General features: G+C 38.1%; 1 protein-coding gene across 1 annotated transcript in view; it reads left to right on the top strand.

Moving 5' to 3' along the window:
* The window catches only part of LOC113049852 (atrial natriuretic peptide receptor 2-like), a 113,986-nt gene that overhangs the window by 83,842 nt on the left and 5,152 nt on the right, over positions 1-24,992 (top strand). The window contains exons 11-20 of the mRNA XM_026212539.1: positions 2,036-2,140; positions 2,535-2,606; positions 3,634-3,793; positions 3,913-4,068; positions 4,149-4,317; positions 17,474-17,620; positions 18,229-18,352; positions 22,789-22,857; positions 23,004-23,178; positions 23,643-23,741. Coding sequence (XP_026068324.1) covers positions 2,036-2,140; positions 2,535-2,606; positions 3,634-3,793; positions 3,913-4,068; positions 4,149-4,317; positions 17,474-17,620; positions 18,229-18,352; positions 22,789-22,857; positions 23,004-23,178; positions 23,643-23,741 — 1,276 coding nt within the window. The remainder of the gene's footprint in view (positions 1-2,035; positions 2,141-2,534; positions 2,607-3,633; positions 3,794-3,912; positions 4,069-4,148; positions 4,318-17,473; positions 17,621-18,228; positions 18,353-22,788; positions 22,858-23,003; positions 23,179-23,642; positions 23,742-24,992) is intronic.

The following is a 24,992-nucleotide window of genomic DNA, read 5'->3' as shown; positions in this document are numbered from 1 at the left end:
ATTTTGTGGACTGATGAGAGTAAAATTGTTCTTTTTGGGTCCAAGGGCCACAGGCAGTTTGTGAGACGACCCCCAAACTCTGAATTCAAGCCACAGTACACAGTGAAGACAGTGAAGCATGGAGGTGCAAGCATCATGATATGGGCATGTTTCTCCTACTGTGGTGTTGGGCCTATTTATCGCATACCAGGGATCATGGATCAGTTTGCATATACTTGAAGAGGTCATGTTGCCCTATGCTGAAGAGGACATGCCCTTGAAATGGTTGTTTCAACAAGACAATGACCCAAAACACACTAGTAAACGGGCAAAGTCTTGGTTCCAAACCAACAAAATTAATGTTATGGAGTGGCCAGCCCAATCTCCAGACCTTAATCCAATTGAGAACTTGTGGGGTGATATCAAAAATGCTGTTTCTGAAGCAAAACCAAGAAATGTGAATGAATTGTGGAATGTTGTTAAAGAATCATGGAGTGGAATAACAGCTGAGAGGTGCCACAAGTTGGTTGACTCCATGCCACACAGATGTCAAGCAGTTTTAAAAAACTGTGGTCATACAACTAAATATTAGTTTAGTGATTCACAGGATTGCTAAATCCCAGAAAAAAAAAATGTTTGTACAAAATAGTTTTGAGTTTGTACAGTCAAAGGTAGACACTGCTATTTTTTTGAACACACCCCTTTCAACTAATTGCCCAATTGCACAGCCTTAAGAGCGTGCATATCATGAATGCTGGGTCTTGTTTGTTTTCTGACAATCTACTGAACCTACTGGTAACTTGTTTGCCACGTAGCAATAAAAAATATACTAAAAACCTTGATTGTTCTGGTTAGTCACATTGTACTGCTATTATTTTGAACAAGACTGTATAATAACTAAGTATTGGTCACAGTCATCAACAAGCCCAACAGCCACTATTATTGTGATATTTATTTTTATCTAATCCCACCACCCACAAATTTGTATGACTTTAGCAGTTAGTTTGTATGCTTTTTAAATGTGTTTTTTTTTATTATTATTATTCATCCTCTTAAACATCACCACTACACTCATATACATTCACACAGATAATTTCTGATAAACGACATAGCCCACCACAAACCATCACTGATCAAATCAGGGTTGAAATTGGCTACAGTTCTTTTGTCACACTGGGTATGGAAGGGCAATACAAAGTTGAGAACATTGCATTATGGTTTACAGTTTTACTTTGTTCTCAGTACTCAGAAATAGTCCTCTTTTGTATATTTTTTGGGCATCTAGGGTATTCTGTGTACTGTACAGAAAATTCACACGCTATGCAAAGTTTGTGCAAAGCAGAAATAGTAGGAATGATATTGTAGTATACTATTATGGTCATAGGACAAATCTGTTCTCTCTGTCTGTCTGAGACCACCGTGATTGAGTCTGAGCCAAAAAAAAACAAACATGCAGTGAGTCCATGCTTCCCATAACAGGCTTATTTGAAGCCTAAGTTTATTATGATGGGCTTATTCTGAGGGAAAGCGGATAAAACCAGCTGACTTGTGGACAGTTTTTACCTGCTCAACTTTGATGAGAAATGTGAGGGGCTTAATGGCTTGGTGCATGTGTGGTTAAACAGGAAGCATCCCTAAAGTGTCATTCCTGCAGACCATGGCCCTGGCAGTCAGATAAGCTGTGTGAAATAAATGGCCAGACAAAGACAAATGGGGGTTGGGGGTGAGATAGGACAGTGGAAACTTCCTTCTTTGTTCTCACTGACATTTGCCCTCAGTGTTATGAAGGTCAAAGGTTATGCTAAGAAAAGTTTACATGACCTCATACAGATTTTGCCACTCACTGTAGCTCCATGATGTAAATGTTTTACCATGTTGTTATAGACATGGTCTGAAGAAAAAAAAAACTGTTTAGGAAACTTGAGAAAATGTTTTCATTTTATTTTTTTATTTTTATTTCTTGTTAGCCATGGTCTTTGACATTTTCAGAATAAGTGAAAATCTATCAAGCATTATACACATTATATTGTAAAACTCATTTTGCTGTTACTAATAGATGAGAGATGTGCAGTTCAACCATTTGACAAGGTTTATTGGTGCTTGTATCGATCCACCAAACATCTGCATTGTGACAGAGTATTGCCCCAGGGGAAGTCTACAGGTAAATACCCTCAAATTCATGCTTAAAATAACTTTTTTTTTTTTTTTTTTGTTAACCAACAACATCATTGTTAATCTTATATTACTATTACTCTGTGATAGCAGGCAGTGTGAATTGTTTATTAAAAGGATGACATTTACATTGCTAATATTACAGTGCATTTAGTTTTTTCCATTTCTGGTAAGTAGGCAAAGTATGTTTGTCTCTGTTACAATGTTATTGCAATTGCTTCATTTCCATGTTAATGATCTTGTTTGTTATAATCTATCATATGTCTATGATATATTATCTAATCAATCAATCAAATTTGTATACATTTTTTATTTGCTTGTAAGAAAATGAAGTCTGTATATTTATGTTTTGCAGTGTTGAACTACAGTTTGTTCTTTTACAGGACATCCTTGAAAATGAGAGCATCAACCTGGACTGGATGTTTCGATATTCACTGATTAATGACATTGTGAAGGTTTGTGAGACCACTAATGACCTTTATAAATGTGCATACAGAACAAACATCAGCCCTATTTATTCACACATATTTTAATATATTGTTTAGTTTATTCAAATGAGTTCTGGTACTAAAACATCATAAATTAAAAACAACACTTTTGTAATCCAGTAAATATGGTGTGCCTTTTAAAATGTCTAATGTATTGTTGTAAAAGCCTGATGGAAAACAGAATCATAAAGCAGTGATGTTTTGATTATTTGCTTTTCTGAGAGGAGCCCCATTAGTTAAAGAAAATGGCCTGGCATCAAAGATAGCATGACATTGTTTTGGAAAAGATATATGAAAATAATTTATCTCTAAATTCTCCCTCCATTAAAGTAAACCAATCTTCTGTTCAGTGTCAAAGGTACTTGAGAGCCCAGGCACATAAAAGCATTTGGCTTTTGCTGGAAAATTGGCCTGCAACTACGACAAAGTAAACTGTCGCTTAAATGCACAAAACATATTTTGGCTTTTAAGATGGAAAAATGCTGTAAAAGCATTGTTTGATTTAAAAATAGCACTTAGCCTACTCTGAATTTAGTAGGCTAAGGCCACCTGGATTTATGGCTGACAGACATATTTGTCTTTATCTGGTCATTGGTCCCGAATAATAAATATCTATATTTATTATTTTTATATCCATTAAAGTCATGTGTGTTCACTTTGGATGGATAAAATGCAGAGCACTAATTCTGAGTATGGGTCACCATACTTGGCCACATGTCATGTCGCAATTAAATTAAATACAGTTGCTGTTTAATGTGAAAGACAATAAACTTTAATCTTTATTTCTCTATTATGTCTTCCAAAGGTAATCATGAAATATGTTATCAGGCTTCTGTCAACCCAGTAATTTTCTTCAAGCTTTAATTGTTCAAGGAAGTATTATTAAGAAATATAATATGGAATATACATTTAACATTAAATGTGTGTTCTGTTCTTTTTGCCGCATAAACTGTGGTTAGAGACATAAAGTTATGTTTAATGCCTGTGATCCCAGGGAATGAATTATCTGCATAACAGCTACATTGGCTCCCATGGCAATCTGAAATCATCTAATTGTGTGGTGGATAGCCGCTTCGTTTTGAAAATTGCTGATTATGGTCTGGCAAGCTTCCGTTTGTGTTGTGAAAATGAAGACTCACATGCACTGTATGCAAGTAAGAATCTATTATTTTTTTCTTTTCATGCATGAAGCATCAATTGACTTTTGCCCTGTGCTGAAAAATCACTAATGTGACCAGACTTAGTAACTGCTTACCCAATGGATTTTTTTAAGAAAAGCTCTGGACGGCTCCAGAGTTGCTGATATATGATAGGCATCAGCCCCAAGGAACCCAGAAAGGAGATGTGTATAGTTTTGGGATCATACTACAAGAGATAGCACTAAGGAACGGCCCATTTTATGTTGAAGGCATGGATCTCAGTCCCAAAGGTAAAAGCCCCAAAGATCACGTACATTTAGACTGATTTGTTGCACATGACTGACAAGGGTTTGGTTTGGGTTTGTTACAGAGATAATCCAGAAGGTGCGGAATGGCCAGAAGCCATACTTTAGGCCTACCACAGATAACAGCCGGCACTGTGAGGAGCTGACCATCTTAATGGAAGGCTGTTGGGCTGAAGACCCTGTTGAAAGGCCTGACTTCAGTCACATCAAGATCTTTATTGCAAAATTTAACAAGTAAGCACTGCACACTGCCACACATCACTTAGATTTGTAATATTTATATGAAGTAGAAGCAGCAATGTATCTTTGAACAGAATGCAGAATCTGTCCTAGAGCTGGCAGCTCACTGATAAACAGCCTTTTATTGATGTGAGTGAAGGCTTTATGGTTAATTCCCCAAAGAGGCACTTGAAAGACAAGTTCCATTAAAATTCCTGTTATGTTTCATGTAAAAAGATGACCTTAAAGCTTAGTCTTAATTATATAAATGCATCTAGTTGACATTTTTCCGACTTGTTAGTAATTTGACAAACGTTAAATAACAGATATCTAAGTATAAAAAACCAGAGCAGTGTTTCCCAAAAGTATGGTAAGCAATAAGTAGATCATAGAAGTGTTTTTACATGCCAATTTAAAATGATAGGCTGCTTTGCAAAAGTATAGTAACTTGAGGAGTACCTGAAAACCGTTGTAGATCAAGTGCTTTGGAGTAACCGTAAATAACTATAGTGCATTGCAAGGAGAAAGACTTGTGCAGTCATCTGCAGGAGAACTGCTATTAATTACATCTAAACTTAAAACCGTTCCATTGTTGTCATGATGGGGTCAGAAGGATCTAATTAAAACTATACATTTATAAAAGGGATGGTTCACCCAAAAATTATACTCTCCTAAAAGGCACTCTAGTGGGACATGGAGGAGAAGCATTGTTAGTTATTGTTGAATAAAGTTATTCTCGTAGCTTTATAAAGTTACAGTTGAACCACTGATGTCACATGGACCATTTTAAGAATGTTCTTACTACCTTTCTGGTCCTTGATCGTGGCACTAGCCTTGTTGTCTATGGAGGGTCAGAGAGCTTTAGGATTTCATAAAAAGTATCTTAATTTGTCGTGAAGTTGTTGTGGGTTTGAGACAACATGAGGGTGAGTAATTCATGATATAATTTACATTTTTGGGTAAACTATCCCTTTAAAACAAAGAAGCTACTGCACAGATGGCTGTAGAATGTCTTGGCTACGTATGATAACCCTCGTTCCCTGATTGAGGGAACGGAGATGTTGTATCGAAGTTGACACAAGGGGTCGCACTTGGGACTTGACACTAGGGGTTGTACTTGTGCTTGAGGGTCATCATTCTGAACGGAAGCTTGTGAAGTGTCTGGATACGATGAAGTGGGAACTATAAAACCCTTTGGGGGGTTTTATAGTCTATCACATCCTTCGCCAGAATGGTTACAACTCCTGCTCGAAGAACAGCGGCATTCTCAACTTGCACTGTGGAAAACAGAATGCCACTGAACTTCAGCAGACTTCTGCCAAACTGAATCGCATAACAAAATGTTTCTGAGAAGGCACCGGAAGGGGCTGGGGAGCTTCAGCTAAAAGTCTATAAAACAGAACATAACCATCACCAATGCTTGCACTTTATGCACTGTAGCTATAATATGAACTGTGCGGTTTGACAAGTTATTTTTTTAGATGACTGTAAAATGAACTAAAAATACATCATTTTTGTTTGTACAGATAAAAGTAAGGCATTGCTTGAAACTGCAAAGGGTCTACTTTCAGAATCAGAATCAGAAAGATCTTTATTACCAAGTATGCTTGCACATACAAGGAATTTGTTTTAGTGACATAAGCTTCGAGTACACAGAGACAACAACACAGACAAAAAAAAAATAAAAAATTAATAAAAACTCCAAATAAATACATTGTATAAACAGTGCTATAGATAATAATGGAATAGAATTGAGTAAGATGCAGGGATGTACTAGGATGGAGTGGTAACAAATACATTTTTATTGCGTAAGTGGGGAACATTTAACTGTTCATGAGGTAGATTGCCTGGGGGAAGAAACTGTTCTTGTGCCTGACTGTCCTGGTATTTGCGGCTCTGAAGCGCCGGCAAGATGGCAAAAGTTAAAAGATGGGTTAACCTGTTAGCCAGCACCCTGTAACTTGTAACAGTTTCCTACTTCAGTGTGTTACAAACATAATTTTGGTGTCTTTGGAAAGAAGACCCTTTGGGCTTTACTTTTTATCAATTAGATTTGATAATGCTCAAAAATATTAAAAGTTATAGACACTGAAGTACCTTGAATTTTTTTTTTACCACACTTAAATATTTTTTTTTTTGATATGAAAATACATGAAATGATACCTGGAGCAATCTAGAAAAGTAATGGGTTGAAAGTCACATGTCTCATGAGTTTCTATTTCAAATCTGAATAAGATATCATGAAAAATTAGACTCCTGCAAATATTTTATGAGACTATGTGTACACCCCCCACCCCCCAAATATATAAAAATATTTACCAACAGTATTGAAGGCTTCTACAACCTATTTAGTCAGTAAACGTACCACTGCATAGTTTTTTTTTTTCCATTATAAAACACTAGACAGAAACTTAGACATCATATAAGTGATTTATTTGAGCACTAGAAAAATACAATAAGAATAATTTGAGTAAGAAAAATAATAATAATAATAATAAAAAGGCCATGTTGCAGGTTAACCACCACTTACAATTAATGCGTACATAAATCACTCAAGATATGTATATCATTTTTAAAATGTCTCAAAAATGGTCTTAAAGACCAGTTTTTTTTAAACGTTTTTGGTATTAACTTTTTTTTACGCAACTCTGCGATGATGTCACGTTGGGGAGAAGTGGAGGATAGGTAGCCTCAGCCTAGTATGATGCTGCATTCCTGGCAACTCGTAACCCGTTTTTTTCCAACCTTAAACCCGTGAAAGTGCACTGGAACAGCAGTCAAACCCGTGACTTCCCACCCATGAACTCGTGCTAGATCGATGTACTCCAAGTTCCGAGGTCACACAGCTCACGAAAAACAATGATGGCAGCCCTTACGAATAATAGTGCCTACGGATGCAGTGTTTATGCAAGTGGTACACGTTGAAAAAACGATTTTAGGTCAATGTAACATTGCAACAAAATAAATAATCTAGCTACAAAAAGTCCTTGCGCTCAGAAAGTTTGGCATAACTTGCCTGGAACAGTACAAAGTCGTTAATCGTGGTATGAAATAGTGATTACGAGCTCAAAAACCTGCCTGGAACTAACGTTATAGATACTGACTGGGATGAGGAAGAGGCGGTAAGAGCCAACATGTATGATGGCCCGCAGACATGTAATTTCGAACCAGCTAGACGTGAGAGGGCAAATGAGGAATTGCCAAGAACTGATGTCTGTCAAAGCCTATGCATGGTCCAAGGAGAATGAGTGGAGAGTTGGTGAAGTGTCCTGGTGAGTTGCTATCATTTATCATTGCAGCAATGAGCACTGGAGCTAGTCTACGAGCAGCAGTGCACAATAACGACACATATATATTTTTTACTGTCATTGAATAGCACCGATTGAAAAATCAACGTTTTCTTTATATCTAGTGGCAGTGATTATGACATTAGTTCAGATAAGTACTGGTAACCTTTGTCATAGTGTCGTAGAACTGGTAAACTTTGTCTTTGTCATCTAGAAATAGAAGGCATCATGCTAGCTATATGGACGTTTCTAAGCGTTTCTCTCTTCCTCTATTGAAAATGTTGTTGCATACGTAGCCGTGTGTGTGTGTCTGTGTTTGACAGGTGCTTGTGTGGGTGCCGTCCCATGGAAACTACGTTGAAGAGCTTGTGATGTAGGGAAGTGAGTGTGTTTGGGTCGCTGTTGGTCGATATCTATCTATCTATCTATCTATCTATCTATCTATCTATCTATCTATCTATCTATCTATCTAGTCTATCTATCTATATCTATGTATCTATATTCTGCGCTATCTGAATACTCTCGTCTACTACTCGTCTCTCTAGAGTCACTCTCAATGCTCTCAAGGCGGGCTTTGGTAAATTCTCTCCCGAGCATGACATGATGCAATGCATTGTGGGGGAAAGGAGACCGCTGTAAGATAGTACCTACTTTTTCGTATTATATTCCATTTTGTGATACCCAACAACATAAAATGCAATGGATAACAGTTTACATGTTTATTATGCTTGAGGCTTAGATCTTTATAATGATACATAAATTGTCAAGATTAAATTTGTCCCATTTCACTTAATCTATTCGTAAACACTGACACATGCAAGTTTAGAGGCTTTCAGGATGAGGGCGTTCTGGTGCTGGCTAACAGGTTAACTTGGATGAGAGGGATCCAGAGTGATTTTCTGAGCCCTTTTCCTCACTCTGAATGTATACAGTTCTTAAAGGGTGGGCAGGGGAGCACCAATAATCCTTTCATCAGTCCAAACCATTCTCTGTAGTCTTCTGATGTCCGATTTTGTAGCTGAACCAAACCAGACAGTTATTGAAGTACACAGGACAGCCTCAATGACAGCTAAATAGAACTGTTTCAGCAGCTCCTGTGGCAGGTTAAAGTTCATCAGCTGGCGAAGGATGTACAGCCTTTGTTGGACCTTTTTAACAATGGAGTCAATGTGATTGTCCCACTTCAGCTCCTGAGAGATGGTGGTTCCCAGGAATCTGAATGACTCCACTGCAGCCACAGTGCTATCTATGATGGTGAGTGGGGGGAGTGCAGTGGGGTTTCTCCTGAAGTTCACTATCATCTCCATTGTTTTGAACATGTTCAGCTTCAGGTTGTTAAGACTGCACCAGACAGCCAGCTGCTCAACCTCTTGTCTGTAAGCAGACTCGTCACCGTCCTGGATGAGACCGATAATCATAGTATCGTCTGCAAACTTCAGAAGCTTCGCAGTCTTTAGAGGTGCAGTCAGTGTACAGGGAGAAGAGCAGTGGGGAGAGAACATCCCTGAGGGGCACCAGTGTTGGTGGAACAGCTGTTGGACATTAATTTTCCCAGTCTCACTAGCTGTTGTCTATCTGTCAAAAAGCTGGTGATCCACTGACTGGGCCTTGTGCTTTTCTTCTTTTGTTTTTCATGAAGACCTGGTGCACATCATCCGCAAAGTTCAGTGGGGGTGGCGGGGAGTTGGAGGAGGTGTTAACAGTTGTGTAAGGAGATGATCAGAATGGGTGTTTGGGGTTTCAAATCTACAATAAAACTGATTCAGGTCATTAGCAACTCCAGAGATCTGTTGAAAATCTGTGGAAAGATGGGGGCCAGCTGGTCAGCACAGGTTTTCAGACAAGCTGGTGTAACGCCATCTGGGCCTGGTGCTTTTCTTCTTTTGTTTTTCCTGAAGACCTGGTGCACATCATCCGCAAAGTTCAGTGGGGGTGGCGGGGAGTTGGAGGAGGTGTTAACAGTTGTGTAGGGAGATGATCAAAATGGGTGTTGGGGGTTTCAAATCTACAATAAAACTGATTCAGGTCGTTAGCAAGTCATTGATTTGCCTCAGTGCAGGGGGGGATGGTGTCTTGTAGTTTGTGATGGCTCTCAGCCCTTTCCACACTCAAGTTGAGTCGTTGGAGTAGTACACTGGTCTTCCAACTTTTTAGCGTAGGTCCTTTTAGTCACTCTAATCTCTTTGTTCAGTGTGTTCCTGGTCTGATTGTACAAGACTCTGTTCCCATTTCTGTAGGCATCCTCTTTGGCCTGACGGAGATGTCTGAGTTTTGCTGTAAACCATGGCTTATCATTGTTAAATGTTAAATAAGTCCTGGAAGGGATGCATATATCCTCACTAAAACTAATATAAGATGTCACAGTCTCTATGAATTTGTCCAGATAGGTGGTAGCAGCTTCATAAACACTCCAATCAGTGAGGTCAAAACAAGCTTGTAAATCCTGCTCTATTTCGCTCTCTTCACACTCTTTACTACAGGTTTAGCAGATTTAAGTTTCTGCTTGCAATTATTTTTTATTTTTATTTGTGTATAACCATAATAACAACAAAACAATGGGCTTTTGTGTAATAAAGTAAACAAACTGTATGCTCTTTGCTGTATCAGTCAACTTTTTTCACAAATACTTAAATAAAACAACCTAAATTTCAGTAAATACTTGCCTCACAGACATAATAAATATGAATATATATGCTTGAAATGTCTACTTGTAAATGAATGTATGTTGAAAACATATATTCTCTGATAAAGTTATCCCTATGAAACCAGCGTGTGGCAAGTTTTCTCCCTCTGACTTCATTATCTGTAATGTGATCACGCCCATGTGTACGAGCTATTTCTTATGATAATCATCCACGTGAGATGCGGAAAAATTTAAATGCCCAAATCGCCTCCGTAAACCAATGTTTACTCCGAAATACTCGGTTTACAAATATATGTAGATGTTTATAATATGCTTAATAATTTTTTTTTTTCCCAGATATAAATTATTTTTTCATTATATTATCACAATATGAAGTATGTTTGTGTTTATGACTATTTTTTTTGGGCAACATTAGTGATTGCTAATGTGATAATAAAGTTGCTCCTGATGTCAAGCTTTTTTTGGTGATCAGATATCTTGAAGACTTCACTGTTTTTCTCTGAGAGTGCTGTACCAACATCTGAAGCTGTGAAGCTGGTTATCTACATTGGGCTGATATTCTACACAGATATGGTAAAATAAGCTCCATGATTACTGATGATGGGACTGTTTTTTTCTTTTCTTGAATCCATTGAAAGAAGCAACAAATACTTAAATATTAAGTATTTACATGTTTCAACATGAACAGGATCTGTTTTCAGCAATGGCACAAAGGTGTGTGATTGTTCAAGTCTCTGCTTAGATCAGAGTGCTCAGTAATGTGTCTTTGAACTTCAATGTGTATTTTTTGATTATACTGTGTTGTAATTAAATACAAATAATCAACCCAACATTATTGGAAACTCCTCACATTCTTTCTAACCTTCCTCACAGTCACACTGATTTGTGTAACGATGCCCATTAGGGGAGGGCCCTTTGCCTTTCACTAAATTTTCATAGCCATTGTCACTCCCTCGCATTTAGTCTTTCTTACACACAACTTGTCTTACAAAAGATAAATCAATATATTGCTTTCTGTTAATAAATTGAGGAGGATGATTTTCACATTATTTTGTAGCAACTCCATTACTCAGAGTGGTTCTTTTGCCAGGCAGTCTGAACGTTGGAGAGGACATGCTATCCAGAGGTAATGTATCTAAGGAAAAATGGACATTAAATCCTCAGATGGTTCAAATGATTTGGTTTGTCTTGGGGAGTGCAGAGGTCGACCCCTTTGCCTCATAAGACAACTCTCACTACTTATTTCCTGATGTTGTGAGATGCTCTGGCCAACAATTTGCCAAGCATTCCTCTGTATGTCTTCCCCACGATTGCCCTGCTTCCTCATGTAATCAAGCGGGTCAGGGAAGTCAAATGCTCAGTCATCCTGGTGGTCCACTGTGGAAGAACCAGACATTTTCCCCCATGTTAATGCAGCTTCCAGCAGCAGCCCTGTGGTCAATGTAATTGAGGAAGGAACTGTGGATACTTCATTTCTGGGCCCTAGAAGGGAGATTGTGCAGCTCCCAGCGAGAGTTAACAACACCATTTTAGAGGCTAGAACACCATCTACGAGATGACTTTGCATCCTTTAATGGTCAGTCTCCCATGACTGGTGTTCAGCCATGAAGTCTGGATCTGGGTTTTTGTGACATGTCCCACATGCTAACTTTTTTGCAAGAGTTGTTGGACAATGGGCATGCCCCTTCCTCACCCAAATTTTAAGTGCCAGCTACCGCACCAAACTATTCTCTCAAAGCTCTCTAATCAATTGGCAGAAACAACCTAGTAATTAAATTCTTAAACCCTCCCTGTCTTCATTATTATGCCAACCTGGGACTTGTCCATAGTCCTAAGGGCCCTACAGGGCCCTCCCCCTTGAGCCACATCATTCTAACTTCGGCCTTATTGGTTTTAGCATCAGTGAAGTGAGTGGGTGACTTGCAAGCACTGTCAGTCAGTGTTTCCTGTCTTGAGTTTGGGCCTAACGACTATAGAGTTGTTCTCAAGCCAAGACATGGTTATGTACCTAAGGTGCTCTCAACTCCATTCAGAGCACAGGTTATCACCCTTCTAGCACTCCCTGCTGCAGACGGTAAGCAGGTTCCCAATCCATTCTGCCCAGTAAGGGTTCTTAGAGTGTATGCTTGCACTATAGTCTGTTCAGACAATCAAAGCAGATCTTTGTTTGCTTCGGAGGCCACTCTAAATGCCCTAATAGTAAAATAACTAATAGCTGGTCGTCGCTGTCCATCTTTGACAGATTCCATAGCTTAGACGTCCCTCCCCTGCAGACTTGGATTTTGTCTACTTAATTTACCAATTTCTCCCAACGTGTGAGAAAGGTTATGTTTTGAGGTCCGAAGCCTATCGGTTTATCGGTTACAACTTTGCTCATGCTTCTAGGAGTCATCATCTTGGCTGCTCTGAGGCTGGGCTCACAGAGCAGGCTTCCTTCTGTATATGCTCATAGCACAAAGTTATTGCATACATTCCTCATATGCATTCTACAAAATGGGAGACACCGTTCAAAAGGGATTACACTGCATTCGGCACTAACTGGGCTACAGTTATATGTGAGCAGGATGAATGGACACATTTGTGTTTTTTGAGAAAACAATGTTTATGCATGTTTAATGCAAAATGGTCTGGTTACTAACATAACCTTGGTTCCCTGAGATAAGGGAACAAGCATTGTGTACAATGTGGGTAAACTCTGGTTTACTCTGTTACTGAAGCCTGATTTGTTCACGTTTGTGTAGCTGCATAAACCAGTGGTCCACCAGAAAAGGTATAGCTGACCTCTATATAAGTCAGATCCAAGCAACATTTCATCAGAATCTTTGAAGCAACTGAAGCAACAGCCATATATTCGTAGTCAGCTTATAGCAGGGCAAATGACACAATGCTTGTGGATTTTACATTTGTAACCAGAGTGTCAACAAGCATCTCCTCTACCAGAGGCACTGCCCCACAGTCCTGCTTCCTCAGCCCCACTTTGTTAGAATAATTTGCATGAAACTCTCATCCAATTTACTCTTAAGATGATATTGCTGCTTTTTGGCGGGTGAGTCGATCTTAAACTTGGCCACTGCTCTAGTCATTACCTCCAGCAGCTCCTAATACTGGATGGACTAGGGTATCCCTGCCAGAGATGAAGCTCGGACTGGGTGGAACACACAAAGTAAAGCACTGCTTGCCAGCTTTCCTCTTTTCTACTGTTTACACCTGATGCACTTTTCAGCTTCCTGGTCTCTACATCACCCCACCCATGATGTCTTGCCATTCCATTGGGCTGATTTGACATGTGCTTCAGAGCATGGTCACGCATGGCATTCCCAGGGCATTTCTGATGCAGTGCAAGTTCCCTAAAGGGGAAACCTTCCCCTAAGTATGATCAATATATTATTACTGTGATTTAATGTATTTATATATTAAATTAATATTAATTTAATTATTAAAAGGGTCATATGATGTTGCTAAAAAGAACATTATTTTATGTATTTTGTTTAATTAAAGGGATAGTTCACCCAAATAGCAAAATTATGTCATTAATAACTTACCCTCATGTTGTTCCAAACCCTTAAAGCTGCAGTAGGGAACTTTTGACGCTCTAGCGATTAATAAACAGAACTGCTTGCGTCTTGCGGAAGAACATTGTAGCCGGAGCTACTTCTCTCTGTTTATGTCTATGAAGAATCCCAAAGGTACTGGGTTACTCCGCCGCGGTACCCCCTAAGCAATCTAAAATAGTCCGAATATAAACACTTATTATAGGTGTACCCTAGTGATTCAGGACAAGCTAAAAACATGGTTTGGAAAATGGATTCATGGTGTTCATTTTTCTACATTTTGAACACAAACAAAGTTACGGACCGCAGCTCTGATTGGTTGTTTTTTACCGGGAGCGCATGACTTTCTGCAAATGGCAATAGGACCACTGGGAGGAGCCAGAGGAGCTTGATTTTTTTCACAGATTATCTGTCTCATATTCTACTGTCAGGACATAATGACAGGTTTAATAAATATGTAAAAAATATTTTTTTACAAAAGTTCCCTACAGCACCTTTAAGACCTCCGTTTATCTTTGGAACACAGTTTAAGATATTTTAGATTTAGTCAGAGAGCTCTCAGTCCCTCCATTGAAGCTGTGTGAACGGTATACTATCCATGTCCAGAAAGGTAAGAAAAACATCATCAAATAGTCCATATGACATCATAGGGTCAGTTATAATTTTTGGAGCATCGAAAATACATTTTGATCCAAAAATAGCAAAAACTACGACTTTATTCAGCATTATCTTATCTTCCGTGTCTGTTGTGAGAGAGAGTTCAAAACAAAGCAGTTTGTGATATCCGGTTCGCGAACGAATCATTCAATGTAACAGGATCTTTTTGAACCGGTTCACCAAATCGAACTGAATTGTTTTAAACCGTTCGCGTCTCCAATACGCATTAATCCATGACTTAAGCTGTTAACTTTTTAATGTGGCTGACACTCCCTCTGAGTTCAAAAAAACCAATATTCCGGAGTAATTCATGTACTCAAACAGTACACTGACTGAACTGCTGTGAAGAAAGAACTGAAGCTAAGCCAGATAATGACATTCACGAGTCGAGAACCGTTTTTGTCAGACGCATTCGATTCGAGAACTGAGGAGCTGATGATACTGCACATGTGTGATTCAGCGTGAAGCAGACTGACAAACAGAGCGTCTGAACCGAACTGATTCTTTTGGTTATTGATTTTGAACTGATTCTGTGCTAGTGTTATGAGCACGGGTAAACCAAAGGCTTGACTCAAGAGCAGTCATCACCAATGACGCCATTACGTCGAGCGCAAAAGAACCGGTGAACCGTTTTCTTCAACTGGTTTATTGAATCAAACTATCCGAAAGAAGTACTGGTGATCGGAAAACCGATGCAACTGGTTCTTGACTCATGAACGAGTCAATCTATTGTTTGTTATCTGGCTCGGTGTTCATCTTCAGTTCTCTCTTCACAGCAGTTCAGTCAGTGTACTATTTAAGTACATGAATTACTCTGGGATATTTGTTTGTTGGAACTCAGAGGGAGTGTCAGCCACATTAAAAAAGTTAACAGCTTAAGGAATTTGTGGATTAATGCGTATTGGAGACGCGAACCGTTTGAAATGATTCAGTTCGATTTGGTGAACTGGTTCAAAACGATCCGGTTACATTGAATGTTTAGTTTGCGATCCGGATATCACAAACTGCTTTGTTTTGAACTCTCTCTCACAACAGACACGGAAGGGAAGACAATGCTCAATAAAGCATTTTGCTATTTTTTGACCAAAATGTATTTTCGTTGCTTCAAAAAATTATATCTGACCCTCTGATGTCACATGGACTACTTTGATGATGTTTTTCTTACCTTTCTGGACATGGACAGCATACCGTTCACACAGCTTCAATGGAGGGACTGAGAGCTCTCGGACTAAATCTAAAATATCTTAAACTGTGTTCCAAAGATAAACGGAGGTCTTACGGGTTTGGAACAACATGAGGGTAAGTTATTAATTACATAATTTTGTTATTTTGGTGAACTATCCCTTTAAATGTTTTTATGCGGTTTAAGGTTCAAAAAGCATTATTTTCCACGTACTGTACATAATTCTTTCTCCTCCATGCCATGCCTTTCTGAAATGCTATATTTTTACAAAACACATCATTCTGAAAAGCGAGGTGTGCTGTTATTGTCCAGCTATCCAGTGCATTGTGATTGGCTGAATACCTCAAGCATGTGAGGGAAATGTTTTGATGTCCTGTGATGACGTGTCCTGGAGCGTCGAGACAAAAACAATAAAACCCATTACAAATGCAGAATTTGTTGCATCCAGTGCTGACATAATTATGGATTATTATGACTTACAGTGTTGCATTGCGCCCCATTAACATAAAACCATGTCTGCATTTGTGATCAGAGATATGACAAACAACAAATGCTACTCTACACTGCTAAAAAACTTGCTTTAGAACAATCAGTGGCAAATTCTTTAAATATGAAAACGTACTTAGTCTGTGAGTCAGAACAGCCTGCACTGTAGTCTTCTCTCCCAGGATCAGCAAACAGTCCTCCATAATATGGGCTGCACACATCTGAATATTTGGTTTGAACTATTCTGGAACAGTATTATAAATACAACTTAACCACTGATTTCTAGTCGTGTCCTCTTTTGGAAGGCCAAACAAAGTATTTTCGCTTTCACAACGAAACACACAGTGTGGCAGCAAAGTTACCCCTTCTTTCTTTGCATGAACATTTGGGCAACGTTATGCAAATCTTCCCACATCGTGACATAGACATGGAACAAGGCATTTTAGGAGGGCGTGGACCAGTCTTAACCTTTATAAATAATATCTCTTTGGGTTTGAGACTTTAGTCTTTGCAACTTTAGGGACCTTATCAAATCACGAACAGCTTGCAACACTCCAAAGAGAAAGGAAAACTTGAAATTGCATCATATGACCCCTTTAATATATACATTTCTTCCTAATTTTTTATTGTCTAAGTTTATACTTCAAAAATTAAGTACTGAGAAGTGTGGCTCATTAGATAAATGCAGCCCTGCAGGTCTGTATGAGTGTTCTTCTTGTAGGAGTGAGCACTGACCTCTAAATTGAACAATATGATTCAGCAAACCACACACCAGCAGCACATGATTCAACCCAAATCGACCCCATTTCATCGTAAGTGCTGCCTTTTACCATCTCATAGGATGCAACTATGCTATACTTCTTATGAATAACACTGCATTATAGATCTAACTGCAGAACTGAGTACATGTTCCTGCTTTCTGTTTTCAAATCTATTTTCATGCTTTTCTCATAACCAGTCATATGCTGCAATCTCTCTAGTACATCTTGTTAAATTATTAACGGGTTACCAGTGATTTCACGTAAATGCAATCTTCTACTGTAATCCATGTGCTGTAATTATAATCATGTATATCTGCTGTAATTACACTATACATTACGTTGTAGTTCTTAACTCCAGAACTGAGTACATGTTCCTGTTTTCAGAACTATTTTCATGCTTTTCTCCTAACCAGCAATATGCTGCAATCTCTCCAGTTCATTTTGTTAAAATTATTAATGGGTTAACAGTGATTTTACATAAATGCAATCTTCTACTGTAATTCGTCTGCTGTCATTATAATCATGTACATCTCTGCTGTAATTACACATCATGTGTGGAAGCAGGTGTCTTAATGTTTTTTGTTTTTTTTTCTTCTCAACAGAGAAGGCAGCACCAGTATTCTCAATAACCTGCTGTCCAGAATGGAACAATATGCCAATAACCTGGAGAACCTGGTTGAGGAGCGAACACAAGCCTACCTCGAGGAGAAACGGAAAGCTGAAAATCTTCTTTATCAAATCCTTCCACAGTAAGAGATGTGTTGGGAAATATTTACTATTCAGTTTCCAAACTTTTAATTGTAGATTGAGGAAGAGATAGCGTTTAGTTCAAGAGTTCTCTTAATATTAGATAACTTGCATGTGACGCAACTTCTAACATATTTTTTTGTCTCATCTAAAATTGTCGGACTGTTCTTTGAGTAAAGTCTGTTTTTCAGACAATTAGTGGTGAGAACTGTGAAGATCAGGTTAAGATGAAGCAAGGCTAATTATAGATTAATAAACTCTCTAAGGGAATAGCTAGGAAGTAACCAAGATCATTCATTCTTTAAATAAATGATCATACTAATTGATCTCAAAACTGATCTCTGGTATTATTAAGAAAAGGCTGCTTTATAAAACTCGCATAATTCGGTATGCTGTAAATCATTTTCAATTTTGATTTTGTATATACATTTGTTTAGTTTTTAGATGAGGATTTATCGAATATTGATTTATCAAATTAGATTATTTTCTGATATTATCTATGAATTGTTAAAATAACTGATAGTTTGCTGCTGCATGTCTGCTATTGTGTTTGGACTCGTGTATGGAAAACGATTTCATGGTTCACATCATAATCTAATTCTTCTCACAGTTCAGTGGCGGAGCAGCTCAAGCGTGGGGAGACTGTACAGGCCGAAGCCTTTGACAGTGTCACCATCTATTTCAGTGACATAGTAGGCTTCACGTCAATGTCTGCTGAGAGTACACCATTACAGGTCTGCATACACATTTTTTAATGATCCCAAAACTTTCTGATTACTTTTTGAAACCTTGATTTTCAAAGCATCTTTAATGCTAAACTAATAAAAATGTATATATTATATTATATTACACACTGTAAAAATTATTGTGGTTTTAATGGTAGAAGTCAGTAAAAAAATTGTTTACATTATGTTTCGTACAATATACGGTGAATAACTAATAGAGCCGACCTTACATTTGATGTAAGTTAACAGTAAAATACTGTTAAATGTAAAATTTTTGGAAGTGGAAAAATAACAATTAATTCAATAACTTACAGGGAAGAACCATGAATTGACTCCCAGAATCTCCCATGTAACACTTAACATTTGATGGTCTTTTGTTGATATTCTTTTTAAGCTTCACTGATTTTTTTAATTATATTATATTATATTATATTATATTATATTATATTATATTATATTATATTATATTATATTATATTATATTATATTATATTATATTATATTATATTATATTTAATATAATAACATTTTAATTGTATTTCCCTTTGCTCAAAAAATAAAAATATAGTATAAAACAAAATATATATTATAGTGACATTCATTATAAACACATTTATTATAAACAGCAAGCCTAAACAATTTTGAAAAGTGAAACTGAAACTTCGTGCCAGTGCCAGAGCACGGTTCAGTTATAGATCAGTGTATGTGAGCGTTAACCGTGCCAGGGCACGGAACTTATAGTGTGTGCAGCATGATTGCGTGAACATTTCTGAGCGCAACATATCTAAACTTCATAATGTCAGAGATACAGACTGCAGCATTCTTGTTTGGCCTGAGCCAGAGAAAGGTTCCTTTTCCTTTTCTCTCATTCCCATGTATTTTGACACGACGATTGCATTTTGAAAATTTTCTCCAAGGTGGTGATATATTCTGTGTTGATGATCGTATATTAATACATTTTGTACCAGACATCTATAATGTTTTGCAAATAGGAGATTTTGATTTAATTTGCAAATGAAAAGGCATTTGTAATTTCCCATAATTTAACTATGGGTAATTACCTTAATGTCCCATACAATACATCTCGAAATATGCTTACCTTTGCCTTAAACATGGAATCTGAAATCAGTGTGAGAGATTAAGGCCTAAAACATTCCCATTTAACAGTTGAAGAAGTTGTGTGCTCTTTTTAATTATGAGACATTTGAGGCTATTGTTGCAGATTTTTTTTTAGAATGAACTCTGAACTCAGACCAACTGAGTTTGGAAAGTAACTCTGAAATTAGACCAAATGTACACAACTTAACCGAACCATCATGGTGTTTGGAGCACAATGCAGTTCAACAGCTGTTCAAATATATAAATATAAAATCCAGCAATGTTTCAGTGATTAGGATTATAGCATGACAACTTCATAATGAAGTTTCATAATGCCTCCATGGTTAATTTATCATATTTTCTGATCTATGAATGCAGATATGTCTCTGTAAGGCCTCTTTCTGGGCGTACATCCAGGGATGGAATGGGGGGAGAGAATGGGGCTATGGGGAGAAAGTATTTTAATTTGAGGGAACCTTTGGGAGTTCAAGCAGAAACACATCACAGCAGTCATTTCTATCTTAACCGTCATGAGACATCGCAGAGCTGCAGACACAATATACTTTTATTATACATTCTGTTTGAATTCAAACGGTGTGGGTGTGTGTGGGGGGGGGGGGACTATTGCTGTCAGGTTCTCATCATACCTAAAAAGGTGGAGAAAAAATAAAAAATGCTTCTGGAATAAGAATAAGCCTTATCTGAATAGTCAAACCAATACATTTGGATTTTAATTACAGATTGGGGGTTAGTGCTGTAATTGTCAAGTTTATTTTCTTGAATATCTCATAATTTAAAGGAGGATGCAACTTTTCTGCACTTCCTTTTCTATAGTTCATTGGTTTAAATACAAATACATGCACACAAAAAAAATCACCTTTGAAACAATTGGCAGATGGCACAACATTCCCCTGTACTATTCATAAGTTCTGTGAAACAAAGTTGACAGCTGTAATAAAAGTAAATGGTGGAAATGCCTTACAGGCATAAGTTCACCCAAAGATGAAAATTATGTACTTAATTACTCATCCTCATGTCGTTCCAAACCTTCGTTCATCTTCAGAACACAAATTAAGATATTTTTGATGCATTCTGTGAGCTCTCTGACCCTCCCATTGACAACAAGGATCTTTACACCATCAAGGCTTAGAAATGAAGAATTTAGACAGAATTTTCTTTTTTTGGCTGAACTATCCCTTTAATAAAGATGCATACTTAATCAAAGGACTGGAAAACAGGCAAGGCAAAACTAGACAGAGAATAGTACTTGGAAAATAAACAATGGCTAATGAACAGGATAGTGTAGCTGCATGAAGACAGTGATATTGCAAACACTTCTCTGCAGTGAGAAGTGAGAAGTCCATGGCTTATATAGAGTGTGTGTGATTGGTTACAGCTGTTGGTGTAATCAGTGCAATGGATGAAGGGAAATCTAGTCTGGGGTGAAGTGCAACAGTGTGGTGCAAGAGTCTATAGTAATGAGTGGGTGATCTCTGGTAGTGAGCGAATGAAAGTGCATGGACAGGATTTGTGACATGGCCCCCCACCAAGTAGCGGCTTCCAGATGCTCCTATCTCCATATATTCCAGTAGGGCTGTGGAGCAAAGGCAGAACAGGGGAGGGATTGAGGGCTAGGTCGTGGACGTAGAGAGGCCGGGGACTGAGTCAGAGCTGGCAGAGCACGGCAACCAGGCAAAACTGGCGAAGCAGGAAGCCAGGGTGGAGCAAGTAACTAGGGCAGAGCAGAGAACCAGTGCAGAGCACTGCAGAGCAAACAGAGTGGAAGACCATCAGGGCAGGACAGAAGACCACCACGGCTTAGCTTACAGAGGAGAAGACGACCGCAGGGACAGGGACCTATGGAACACTGAGACACACAAGACAGACAGAGTATTAATGGAACTGGAATTGGCTAAGGCTCATTGAGGGAAACGAGATTGACAGATAATTCAGAAACAGTTTCCTGAGTTGATTCTAGATAGACTCTTGGCCACTGAACTGATAGACATTTAATCGAGTGAAATTGAACTGGCAGACAATTCACAGCAAGACTCATTTGTTAATACAGGACAGACAGATAGTTCAAAATCAAACTCATTGACTGAAATTGAACAGACCGAGAGTTCACTAATGGTCTCTTTGGCAACAACAAAGTTAACAGGGCTTACAGAAAGTTCATTCAAGGTTTCTATGGCAATAACAGACATGGATGAAAGTTCCTGAACGGCCCTTGTAGCTGCAACAGGAGAGTCAGGAAGTTCACAGGTAACATCCTCGGGGGTGACAGACAAGGCTGAGAGTTCAGAGGCAGCCTCCTCAGCCAGGTGAGGAAAACAGTTGTATGCCTCGCACACTGTTATGAAAATAGTTCATAATTAGCCTCCATGGCCAGTTCAGAGCAAGGAGTTCACAGACGGCGTCCCTAGCCATGACAGGACAGGTAGAGAGATTACAGACGTAAAAAGTGTAGTAGTAGTAATAGAATATGTTTGCGATCATAATCATGACAGTAGTGCACACAGAATAGTGTCTGTTCCATGCTCCGGCATGGTTAGAGCTCACACTGAATGCTTACCATTCCCGAGCCCAACCGAACTGTGCCCTGGTCCACCTATTCCAACCGGGTCAGGGCTGGCTAGATGACAGCGCCCGAGTGTGGCACAGAGAGTTCAAGTTAGTCAAAAAAACCAGGCTTTGTGAGTCAAATGTGCTCAGGCGCTCAAAATGTCTAGAGTGAGTACACCCTTTGACAGCATCAGAGCAGGATGAGAGTTCATAGATGGCCTCCGTGGCCAGTTCAGGACAGGACAATAGTTCATAGTCCATGACATGAGTTTATTATTGGCCTCCTCAGCCAGAACTAATAGTTTATGGAGATCATCACTAGGCGCCACCACTGCGCAAGGAACTAAGACAAGTACCGCCATCTTCGGAGATTCTGCAGCCTGTTCTGCCACCTCTGAAGAGAGTGCAGTGGACACTATGGCCTCTGGGAGCTTAGAAACAGGTACCGCTACCACGAAAGGTTCCGCAGCAAATTCCATAAAATCACTTAAAGATGAACGATCACTTAATACTTTACATTGAGAAAGAGGAAGTCCATGGCTTATGTAGAGTGTGTTTGATTGGTTACAGCTGTTGTTGTAATCAGTGCAATGGATATTGGGAAAAGTAGCACAACAGTTAGTGTGGTGCAAGAGTCCATAGTAATGAGCGGGTGATCTCTAGATTGAGTGAACGGAAGTGCATGGACAGGATTCGTTACACTTATATTCTTGATGTTTCAGTTTTTCAATTTTTGTTAATTTGTAATTTTGTGTTAAATACTTTTCTGTTACTCTATTCAGGTGGTGACACTGTTGAATGATCTGTACACATGCTTTGATGCCATCATTGACAATTTTGATGTATATAAGGTGAGTGTCTTAAATAGGCAATGCAATCATAGTATTCTTTTCATAAATATTTGTATTATAATTAGTAATTCTTCATCTTTCATCATAACATTCATCAGCATTTTTGAAGACTTATAATTGTGCAAAAATGTCTTTAATTTTTGCAGGTGGAGACAATCGGTGATGCATACATGGTGGTCTCAGGTCTGCCTGTAAGAAACGGGAAGCTACATGCACGTGAGATAGCCAGCATGTCATTGGCTTTGCTGGAACAGGTTAAAACATTCAAAATCAGACATATACCCAACGATCAGCTACGGCTGCGAATAGGAATCCACACAGGTATTATTACGGTTTCACAGATTGTATGAATGATATTCATTCATTTTAAGTCTTTAAAGTTTATTTATAAGTTTATTTATTAGTGTTGAGAAAATCATGGCAATTTAAGGCTAAGCAATTACTGTTATTACATTTAACAAATGCATGTGAATATATGTACATTAACCCTGAAGAAATGGTCAGAGGTTGCTGTGAAGTTTGTCTCTTTGTTTCTGAGTAGCCGTAAAAAAAACAGTATTTGTATGTAAGGCTTTTCATCTGTTACATATAAGCAGATATGAAGTTGAGATGATCTGAAGAAGTGCTTATGTCATATGCAATATGTGATCTCATTGCAGCCTGTTGCTTTTGTTCAGTTGAACCTTGTTTAGTATTTTGTTTCTGTCAGGAAGCATTAAGATTGTGTATAAGCAGTTTCTGGATTCCTGATCTCCCTCTCTGTTGCATGTGTGTGTGTTGAGCAGGCCCTGTCTGTGCTGGTGTAGTGGGACTTAAGATGCCCCGTTACTGTTTATTTGGAGATACTGTCAACACGGCATCCCGCATGGAGTCTACAGGGGACGGTTTGTGTCAGAAATATGTTTTTGATCTTTGTTTAGAATGCAGATTTTTTTTCTCCAAACTCTAATCTTTGACAGTGCAGCATGAGACAAATCCTTGTTTTGTTATTTTGACATATTTAAATACTATTGTTTTTTTGTTTTTATTTTTAAGGAAATTCATACTTTTGTTCAGCAAGGATGCATTAAATAGATTTAAAAGTGTCAGTAAAGACTTTTACATTTTTATTAAAAAAAAAGTACTGTTGAACTTTCTGTTTATCATTGAATCCTGAAAAATATCAAGCGACATTGATTATAATAAGAAATGTTTCTTGTACATCAGCATATTCTGAGGGATAATGTGACACTAAAGACTGAAGTAATTGCTGGTAATAATTCTGCTTTGCCATCAAAGTTTGCACTTTAAAATACATTGTAATAGAAGACAGTTGTTTTAATTTTAAATTATATTTTACAGTAATACTGTTCAAATAAATGTAGCTTTGGTGAGCTTAAAGGGATAGTTCACCCAAAAATCAAGAATTATGTCATTAATAACTCACCCTCATGTCGTTCCAAACTCTTGAGACCTCCGTTTATCTTCGGAACACAGTTTAAGATATTTTAGATTTAATCTGAGAGCTCTCAGTCCCTCCATTGAAACTGTGTGAACGGTATACTGTCCATGTCCAGAAAGGTAAGAAAAACATATTTAAAGTAGTCCATGTGACATCAGAGGGTCAGATAGAATTTTTTGAAGCATCAAAAATACATTTTGGTGCATAAATAGCAAAAACTACGACTTTATTCAGCATTGTCTTCTCTTCCGTGTCTGTTGTGTCAGAGTTCAAAACAAAGCAGTTTGTTATATCCGGTTCGCAAACAAATCATTCGATGTAACCAGATCTTTTTGAACCAGTTCACCAAATCGAACTGAATCATTTTAAACGGTTAAGACATCATTTGGGTGTTCCTGGCATGTAGATGATGTCATGTCTGTCAACAGAGATTAATTGTATTCATGGAATGCAGAGATGAAAGAAACGGCAGTTATTTAGTGCCGTTCCCCAATGGCTGCATTTATTTATACAGTCCAGCTCTGGTCTTCGGTGTCACATGTTGGTTAGGAAGATGCTATAGAAGGTAGTTTGGTCATTCTACAGAAACGTCCACTTTTGTTATGGCAAGATGTCTTAAAATGTATTTCTTTTTCTAACATTTAAACTTAAGGCCACATTATTAGATTACCCTTTGACTATAAATGAGCTTAAT

Source organism: Carassius auratus, chromosome 30 (assembly GCF_003368295.1).
Source record: "Carassius auratus strain Wakin chromosome 30, ASM336829v1, whole genome shotgun sequence".
NCBI classification, from domain to species: Eukaryota; Metazoa; Chordata; class Actinopteri; order Cypriniformes; family Cyprinidae; genus Carassius; species Carassius auratus.
This window is presented reverse-complemented; position numbering and strand designations above follow the sequence as displayed.